Source organism: Otolemur garnettii, unplaced genomic scaffold (assembly GCF_000181295.1).
Source record: "Otolemur garnettii isolate 467f Iridium unplaced genomic scaffold, OtoGar3 scaffold00010, whole genome shotgun sequence".
NCBI classification, from domain to species: Eukaryota; Metazoa; Chordata; class Mammalia; order Primates; family Galagidae; genus Otolemur; species Otolemur garnettii.
Window position 1 is genome coordinate 22,742,921 of NW_003852405.1, and position 9,984 is coordinate 22,752,904.

Below are 9,984 nucleotides of genomic sequence, written 5' to 3' on the forward strand. Positions count from 1 at the left end.
AAAAAAAAAAAAAAAAAAAAAAAAAAGAAGTGAAGACTCACAGATAGATGCCATTAAATTTACGGAACTCAGAAAGGAAATAATTGAACTATGTGAAATTGCTGGTATTAAAAAGGTTTTGATCTGCAAAAGAAAGCATTCATATAACTCAACCGAATGGTTTTATTCCTCCTCAACAGCCTCCAACTTTCTGCTGTATTTCTTTTAGTCTCAGGTATGCTACCCAGGAGATGAAACATAGGGGACATTTGGTTGCAAATATCAAATGTAGACTAGAAAGCAGTGCTGACATATATCAAGTCATTTTAATTTATACAATTTCAAATGATAGAGAATATTTAAAGAGGTGAGACATGACAGATGCTGTCAGTGCCCTGCTCCATCTCCCTTGGGTTTTATTACTTAGCTTACTATTAATATTTACCTGGGGGAAGCCTATTACTTCTAGCCACCAGTATCTGCATTTCCGCTTGAGGACTCTGAAGTCTTGGGGAATCTCTCTGTGGGGCAGCCTGGGAGTACCTCTTAACCAGCGGCTGACAAGAGCTGATACATAACTGACCACCTCAGCCCCCTCACTCCCTGGGTAGGATAATTCTGTGTCTGAATTCTATGTTTTTTCCCAGAGTTTTCTCATGAGGTTAAGCCCCAGTTGCCCATATTGATAGCAGGCTTGATAATTCACCTCAAGTTTTCCCCTGACTTTTCTTGTTTCCTTATTAGTATTTCTGTACTTTACAAATGAACTACTTAGATTTGAAGCTTTTTCTTTTCTTTTTTTCTTTTTTTCTTTTTTTTCAGTTTTTGGTCGGGGCTTGGGCTGAAACCTGCCACCTCCAGTATATGGGGCCTGGGCCCTACTCCTTTGAGCCATAGGTGCTGCCCAAGATTTGAAACTTTTTCTCAGTGACATGAAGAGGTGGAGTAAATGTTATATAACATTAAGAGAATGAGTTCCAAAACTGTGTGTACCATATGAAGGCAATTTAGAAAGAAATTCAGAAAGCTATACTGTTTTTTTTTTGTTTGTTTATTTTATTTTATTGTACTGTTTTAAGTGTTGGCATTGAAGATAATTAAAATTTTTTCCTTTGTTTTAATTGTGGACTAATTTTTGAGAGTGAATGTGTGTTTTTTTCTGTAATCTGGATAAATAGAAAAATAAATACCATATACAATAGTAGTTTGGAATGCAGGTTGCGATCCAGGTGGAGGAATAGGGAAGGCTGCAGCATCACAGATAGCCATGGTTCTCAACCTGTAGGTCGTGACCCACTGGAACTGTATTAAAGGGCCATGGCATTAGGAAGCTTGAGAACCACTGACGTGTAGTGATTGTGTGGAGCGGTGCGGAGAAGGAGCGAAGGCAGGAGGGTAAGAGCAAAGTCTGAAACCCAGTATCTGTTGAGTGACACGTATTTTAAGTTACTGTTCTTATTTTTTTATGTTTGTAGCAAATTATAAACCTGGAAAGACTACCAGACACTTAAAAAAAAAGAAACTTAAAAGTATGGTATTGAAGCCATTTTATGTTTCCTTTTTTACTGTCATACTTTTTGCAAACCTGTAATTGAATATAATCACAATCCTACATTGACCAAGGGAAATATTTAGACAGTTTATTTATATGCCATATTTTTTTGTCTTATATTGATAGTAAATTCACCTGAAGTGATGTGTTTTTCTCAGCCATACTGGCAGAAAGTTGTTGAGAAATTTGCAAAGAGAAAGGTTGAATTTCAAATAACTGATCAGAGAACCAGAAAACTATAAGTATTTTGAATATGAACAAAAATTATAAAAATCGTCCTAACCCAATTGCTTATTAGCTTTCTGATGTTTGTGCGTCTTTTATCTAGTTGCAGTCATTAGTGTTTGTCATTTTTAGATTTTGTTTTTTTCACTTGGTATCTTCATCTTGCAGTGTTACATGTAGGTTAATGTTGTTTTTTCAAGCTTTATAATAGTACAGTATTTAATTGGGCTGATGTGTCCTAATTTGTTTGACCTGTTTCCCTAATGTTGAGTGTTAATCGATTGTTACCAGTGCTATTGCAGTGATCTGCATCGTGTTACTTTTTGTTTCATTAGCATCAATTACTAGTACCATTATTTGGTCTTTATGGCTTATAACTGTTATTGGTAGTTCCTCTACTGTACGTCCTAAAAGGCTTACTAATTTACAGTTGGTTGGTTGAGTAATTCATTTATTTACTAAATATTGAGTTCCTGCCATGTGTCAGTTACTGTTCTAGGTGGTGAAGAACTCTAGCCTGGTTTATGAATTTACATTGAAGTAGTTTCATTTTTCTTCTTTTTATTTTTTGAGACAGAGTCTCACTCACCCTGGGTGAAGTGCTGTGGCATCATATCTCACAGCAACCTCAAACTCTTGGGCTCACACCTTCCTCTTTGCCTCCTCCTCCTGAGTAGCTGGAACAGGCCCCTGCCACAGCACCCAACAATTTTCCCCCTTCTTCTTTCCTCCTCTACTTCTGTTTTTAGTAGAGATGGGGTCTATGGATCTCACTCTTGCTCAGGCTGTTCTCAAACTCCTGAGCTCAAGCTATCCTGCCTTAGCCTCCCAGAGTGCTAGGATTATAGACAGGGGCCACTGCACCCAGGCAGTGTGCTTTCTTCTTAAAGCTAGTGTGTGCTTTGATTAGTATAGTTGTAGTTTAAATGATTGTGGAATTTGGTAATATTTTAGCTCTTGGATTTCATAAAACAAAAAAGCAATTTTGTTCTAATAAATTCAGTCTTGTCTGCATTAAAAGTTGCTATCATGTACAGTATTTCTTTTTTCTTTTATTTTTCTTTTTTCTTTTTTGTGAGACAGAGTCTCACTATGTTGCCCTCAGTAGAGTGCCGTGGCGTCACAGCTCACCACAACCTCAAACTCTTGGGCTTAAGAGATTCTCTTGCTTCAGCCTCCCAAGTAGCTAGGATTACAGGCGCCCGCCACAATGCCCAGCTATGTGTACAGTATTTCATTTTAATAATTAGTTAAGGACTTCAGAAGGAATTATTTACTCAAAATGTGTAAATAGAGTCAGAATGTTAAACTCAATAATTTAATAAACCAAGAGTCACTTAGTATACAGGATAGCTCTTCTTGGCTAGGGAAAATAGATTAACGGTTATAGACTAAATGGGATCCTGATTACTACATCATGTTTTAGAGTAGTAAGCCAGTAGAATTGTACTATGATTAGCAATACAAGGCATGCTTTGTCTATCTTATTAAACACTCTTTCTTATTAGATGCTTAGCAGAAAAGCCTAGTAGGGATACTTAAAATAGTCCTCTCTCTATAAAGAAACTGCTTCTTTGTCAGTAGGACACAGAGAGGGATGGAGGGAGAATATTAATACAGTAGAATCTCTTGTCAGTTGACCCCCCCGCCAAGGGACTTTAACCCACTGGTCAACATACAGAGGTGGTCAGCTAGGCCTCCTGTACTGATATGTACATGTGGTACATGTCTGGCTATAAAAATTAGGTCAACTTAAGGAAGCGGTCAATGTAGGGAGATGATTAACTATAGACCAGGTTCAACTGTACTTTAAAGAAAGGTTATTTCACTTTTCTAGAACTAGAATATAAATGTTTTGACACAATGACTAAGCAGATGACATGAAATCTATGTTAACCAGCTTGATGAAAGTATTTCAAATTGTATATGAAAACACTACACTGTACCCCATATTTGCATTAATGTATACAGCTATCATTTAATAAAAAAAAAGGTTATCTCATATATCAATTTTTAAAAATGAACACTTTTTCTCATTTTACCTGTGAAATACATGTTATATAGATTAGATTATGATATGAGAATTATTAGGTCTTCCTCTATTAGGAATAAAGTATGAAACATTAATTTAAATTTTAAACAGTTGGGATAATACAGTATTCTCCTTGAATGTGGTGATAGAGTTTGACCTGAACTTCTAGGTCTCATCATTGAGATGAAACAAGGGAATAATTTCTATGTGAGTATTTATTTAGTTGATGGTTTATAAAATTAGAAATCAAAACATATCACTTTATAATGTCTGTTTTTATCTTGTTTTTTAAAGGTCCTGGGATCCTGGCTGCTACAAATAGGACTGAATTGGGAGTTACGGAACCATCTTCTCCAACCCCTAGCCCTGTGAAAAAAGGCAATTCAATTAATTGGTCTTTGCCAGATAAAATAAAATCTCCACGAACTGTGAGGAAACTTTCCATGAAAATGAAAAAGTTGCCAGAATTTAGCCGAAAGCTGAGTGCTAAGGGAACCCTGAATTATATAAACAGTCCAGATAATACTCTGTCCTTATCTAAATGTAACTGTCCAGAAATTCATCACACTGTTATTCTCCCTTCTGGGAACACAGCCACAGCTGCTAAGAGGAATGTTATAAGCCGGTACCATCTTGACACCAGTGTATCTTCTCAGCACAGCTACCAGAAGAAAACCTCTGTGAGTTCGAAGTATTCCTGTAAAGGTGGTTACCTCAGTGATGGAGACTCACCGGAACTTATAACTAAATCTAGCAAACATGGATCCGAAAACAAATTTGGAAAAGGAAAAGAAATAATTTCTAATAGTTGTAGCAAGAATGAAATAGACATCGATGCTTTTAGACATTACAGCTTTTCTGATCAACCCAAGTGTTCACAGTACATATCTGGGCTCATGAGTGTGCATTTCTATGGTGCTGAGGATTTGAAACCACCCCGGATAGATTCAAAAGATGTCTTCTGTGCAATTCAGGTAGATTCAGTAAACAAAGCAAGAACAGCTTTGCTCACATGTCGGACAACATTCTTAGACATGGATCACACTTTCAACATAGAAATTGAAAATGCACAACATTTGAAACTAGTAGTATTCAGTTGGGAACCCACACCGAGAAAAAATAGAGTTTGTTGTCATGGAACTGTTGTTCTTCCCACCTTATTCAGAGTAACAAAGACGCATCAATTGGCTGTCAAACTTGAGCCCAGAGGTCTTATTTATGTGAAAGTGACTCTTATGGAGCAGTGGGAGAATTCTCTTAATGGGCTAGATATAAACTGTGAACCAGTAATGTTTGGAGTTGATATTCGAAAAGTTGTAGAGAAAGAAAATGTAGGATTGACGGTGCCACTCCTGATACAGAAATGTATTACGGAAATTGAAAAGAGAGGCTGTCAGGTATTATTTCACTATGTTTCTCTACTACCTCCTCTGTTGGCTGATTAATTAACTGGTTGATTGTTAAGTCTTGGGGAAAGGAATTCAAAGCAAGATAAAAAAAATCTAATTTAGATATTTTTCCCATTCCTGTTCTTTATTTTTGTTCTATTAATGTTTAAGACGTAATTCATAACTATGTTGTGAATGATTGAGAGCATGCTAGATGATTCCACAATATAAGTTGTGGCACAGCACTGCCTGGGCCTCATAATGAGAGGTCAGGTTTACTTTCTAATTCACTTGCCAATAACAGGTGAAGGCTGATTCCTTTAAGAAATGCTCCTTCATGGTTTGACAGTCCTCTGAGAAGGAGTTCTAACAGTGATTCCTGCTTCTCTCCTAAAATCAACTCCCTGCCCTTATTCCCTACACTGTCGCAGTCCCATTCTTGAGAAACTACTCTTTACTCTGGAATGGCCTGGAGGATGAGGAGAGGACCTACTAATAACACATTCCATGGCGTGGCGCCCATAGCACAGTGGTTATGGTGCCGGCCACGTACACTCAGGCTGGCGGGTTCGAACCCGGCCTAGGCCAGCTAAACAGTGCCATCTGCAACAAAAAATAGCAGGTCATTGTAGCAGGCACCTGTAATCCCAGTTACCTGGAGGCTGAGGCAAGAGAATCGCTTAAGCCCAAGAGTTTGAGGTTGCTGTGAGCTGTGACACCATGGTACTCTACCAAGGGTGACAAAGTGAGACTCTGCCTCAGAAAAAAAAGATCATCTCATTTTCTTTTAAGTAGGAAGGCAAGGGGATGTATTAAAACAAAAAAGTCTGATGTTGTAACAAGATATGTACATGTTAGCTAGTTATAATAGACCTTATCTTTCTTTATTTTTTATTCTCATGACAATGAGAAACAGCATATCACTGAGGATATTATCCGTGGGTATAAGTAATAGTTTACTCTAGTTTTTGTGATACATGTTAAAACGTATGTATGTTGTGAACACATTATGTTCTAAGTTATTTCTACTTTAGTGCCAACAGTTTTACAATGTTGGTTAAAAATGTAAAAGATAATGAGGGTAATTATCACAATCTGAAATAGAATTTCCTTAATAAACTCACTTTGAACTTAACATGGTAACTATAGAAGCAGTTCAAGTTAGTGAGGTTTTACAATAAGATGCAGATGACCTGGATTCTGATTTCTCCTCTGTTATTACTTAGCTGTGTGACATTGGGCAAGTCTCTTAATCTTTGTGGGTCTTATTTGTGGGTCTTATAGAAGTAGATATAGTAGTTTCCTGAGGCTGAACTTTTCAAACGACTTCTAACTCAGGTACATGATTCTATGTCAACTTTGTGTTGTCTGTGTGGGAATGAAGCCTTTACTTCCCAATCTAACTTCTGGTCCATTATTTTTCTTCCTTAAGATTCTCTGTTTTTCCCTTCATTTTTTTTTTTCAGGCATTATGTAGAGACTTAAGAGATTAGGCAGACTTTAAATTTTTTGTTGTTGTTGTCGCAGTTTGGCTGGGGTCAGGTTTGAACCCACCACCCTTGGCATATGGAGCTGGCGCCCTACCCACTAAGCCATAGGTGCTGCCCAGATTAGGCAAACTTTAAAACTAATTATTAAAGTGCTTGCTTTGGCAGCACATATACTAAAATTGGAATGATAGAGAGAAAATTAGCTTGGCCCCTGTGCAAGGATGACATGCAAATTAATGAAGTGTTCCAAATTAAAAAAGAAATCTGAAACTAATTATTAAGCAGAAACTTTTATAGTTGAATATTAAAATTAGTAACTCAAATGACACTGTACTTTTACAGTCTGTTTTCTGAAATACTTATAAGAAGCAGGCTTATAAAGATTGTTAACACTTACTGTAAATGCCGAGAACATTTTTAGCAGTGCTTTTTATATCTGTACTTTAGAAAGATTATATTTTAATAATGATTTCCTATGAACTAAAAAGTAAGTTTTACTGTTGTGCCTTTGGAACTGTACTTTTTTTTTTTTTTTTTGAGACGGAGCCTCAAGCTATCCTCCTGGGTAGAGTGCCATGGCATCACGCTCACAGCAACCTCCAACTCCTGGGCTCAAGCGAGTCTCCTGTCTCAGCCTCCCAAGTAGCTGGGACTACAGGTGCCCGCCACAACGCCTGGCCATTTTTTGGTTGCAGCCATCATTGTTGTTTGGCAGGCCCGGCTGGGGATTCGAACCTGCCACCTTAGGTGTACGTGGCCGGCGCCTTAACCACTTGAGCCACAGGCGCCGAGCCGAACTGTACTTTTTAAAGACCTTTTTTGTTTTGTCTCTCTTGCTTCTTCCTTTCCCCGCCTACACACCTACACACACACACACACACACACACACACACAGAGAAAGAGGCTTATTGTGCCTGCATTTTACAGGCTGGCATCGTACTTAAATTATGAATACCATCTGAGCACAGTGGTAATCCCAGGACTCTGGAAGCCTGAGGTGGGAGGATTATTTGTGGCCAGCCTGGGCAATAGAGCAAGAACCCCATCTCCGCAAAAACTAGTAAAATTAGCCAGGCATGGTGGCATGCGTCTGTGGTCCTAGCTACTCTGGAGGCTGAGGCAAGAGGATTGCTTGACCCCAGGAGTTTGAGGTTGCAGTGAGCTATGATGGTGCCACTGCAGTCCAACCTAAGTGACAGAGTTGACACCCTGTCTCAAAAAAAAAAAAAAAAAAGAAAAGAAAATTTGAACATCTTTTTATTCAGTAATTATTCTTGTTTGTTCACTATGAAAATTAGTTTTGATAGTCATACAAAAATAGTTTGGAGCATGAGTCTTTGTGTCTTCCAGATGCTTTGAGCCACTACTACCTATCTCTTGCTTCCAATGGAAAAGTTACTTCAGTAATCACACTCATGGTCCACCCAGGACAGCTTCTGAGAGAAGCATCGAATATAGACTTCAAGGGTTTGATTCTGAAGTTAGGGATAGGCCCTAAAATATCCTCTCCTTGTAATATCTATGTTGATTTTCCTTTCTTTATTCATCATTCATGTTTTTAAAAGTTAGTTTTGTAATTTCAGCTTCGGGATAAACTGTTCCTTTGATTTATTGCCTACTAAGTAATACTTCCTTTAACTTGTTCTTGGTACCTCTCCTCAAGTTCAAGGAATACATCCTTATTATGGGATTTTATGACACTTTAAGAGGACTATAGCCCTTTTGGTGTAGGCACATTGGTTTCTTTTATTGTGGTAGCATTTCCTTTGATCCCATTTAATATTTTAGTTTCATTCTCTGGGCCATCTGCGTTTTTATTGTGTTTTTCTTGAGATGATGTGACCAGCGTAACATACATTCTCAACTGTGAATGTACATAAATGTGGGTAAGAGTAGGAGATTTTAATTTTCATTTTAGTATATTCCTCTGCTTTCCATAATTATGGTGATACTTTTGAGTGTAGCAGCACCTTGCATTACTATCTTTTGAATTAATTTTAGGGCCTTTTTTATTTTTTTTTTTTTTTTTTTTTAGTTGAATGGTAACTATGTACATTAATGCATTTCTGGGATACAGTGTGGTGTTTTCACAAACAATTTGAAACATTTCATCAAACTGGTTAACATAGCTTTCATGTCATTTACCTAGTTATTGTGCTAAACTGTTCATATTCTACTCTTAGAAAGTTTCACTCGTACCCTTGTAAGACAAACCACAGAAGTGATCCCTCCAATCCCCCTCCCTCCACTATTTTTCAATTATTACTTAGATATTTCAGATATTTTAGATAACATCTCCCTGTATCCTTTATTGACAGTTGCCCATATTGAGACCAACTTTCTATAGTGTATTCTATCCGTTATTTAATGAACCAGAAGAAATTAGTGTCAGAAGTAAACCCGTGTGTGTAAATTCCATGTGTGTGTTCCTTTTAGATCATTTATATTATAACATTTTACAGTGTTAAATTTTATAGCGATTCCTACTTCAAATCCTTGAGGATTGTTTGTATTTTATTTCTGTCTTTATTTATTTATTTATTTTGAGACAGACTCTCACTTTGTCATCCTCGGTAGAGTGCGGTGGCGTCACAGCTCACAGCAACCTCAAATTCTTGGCCTTAAGTGATCCTCTTGCTTCAGCCTCCCAAGTAGCTGGGACTACAGGTGCCTGCCACAACTACAGGCACCGGCTATTTTTAGAGACAGGGTCTCACTCTGACTCAGGCTGGTTTCCAATTCCTGACGTCAGGCAATCCACCCACCTCAGCCTCCCAGAGTGCTAGGATTACAGGCGTGAGCCACCGTGCCTGGCCTATTTCTGTCATAAAATAATTTCTTTTTCCATAACTTTTCCTTCAATTCAAGGTGACTAAGCTTCCTAAATATTTTAGAATGTATATGGACTAATAGTGTTTAAAAACCAAATCTTTTCAATGCAGGTTGATGGGATGATAGTGTCTGTTATCTTATATATCAGTAAATTTTAAGCTAAAGGTTTTATTTTATCATTAATATATTATTTTAAATTTCCTCCATCCCTTTATAATGAGTTACTTTGAGAAGTTAAAAAGAAAAAAAACCCTGGGCGGCACCTGTGGCTCAAAGGAGTATGGCTCTGGCCCTGTATGTCAGAGGTGGTGGGTTCAAACCCAGCCCGGGCTAAAAACTGAGAAAAAAACCCCAAAATAAACAAACCCACATTTGCTTTTATGTGTTCTTAAGAATCTTTTCTTGTTCTTTTTTTTTTTTTCCTCAAAAAGCTATACCAAAATGGTATACTGGAACCTTATTTCAATTATATACTAATTTTAAAGA

At 37.4% G+C, this 9,984-nt stretch overlaps 1 protein-coding gene and 1 non-coding gene across 2 annotated transcripts in view; both read left to right on the forward strand.

The window, feature by feature from the left end:
* Positions 1–9,984, forward strand: part of SYDE2 (synapse defective Rho GTPase homolog 2) — a 38,980-nt gene that overhangs the window by 11,960 nt on the left and 17,036 nt on the right. Inside the window, exon 3 of the mRNA XM_023509884.1 lies at positions 4,083–5,224. Within this exon, the coding sequence (XP_023365652.1) occupies positions 4,083–5,224 (1,142 nt within the window). The remainder of the gene's footprint in view (positions 1–4,082; positions 5,225–9,984) is intronic.
* Positions 6,816–6,922, forward strand: LOC111723364. The gene has a single exon (XR_002771928.1). It is a non-coding gene; the product is annotated as a U6 spliceosomal RNA (small nuclear RNA).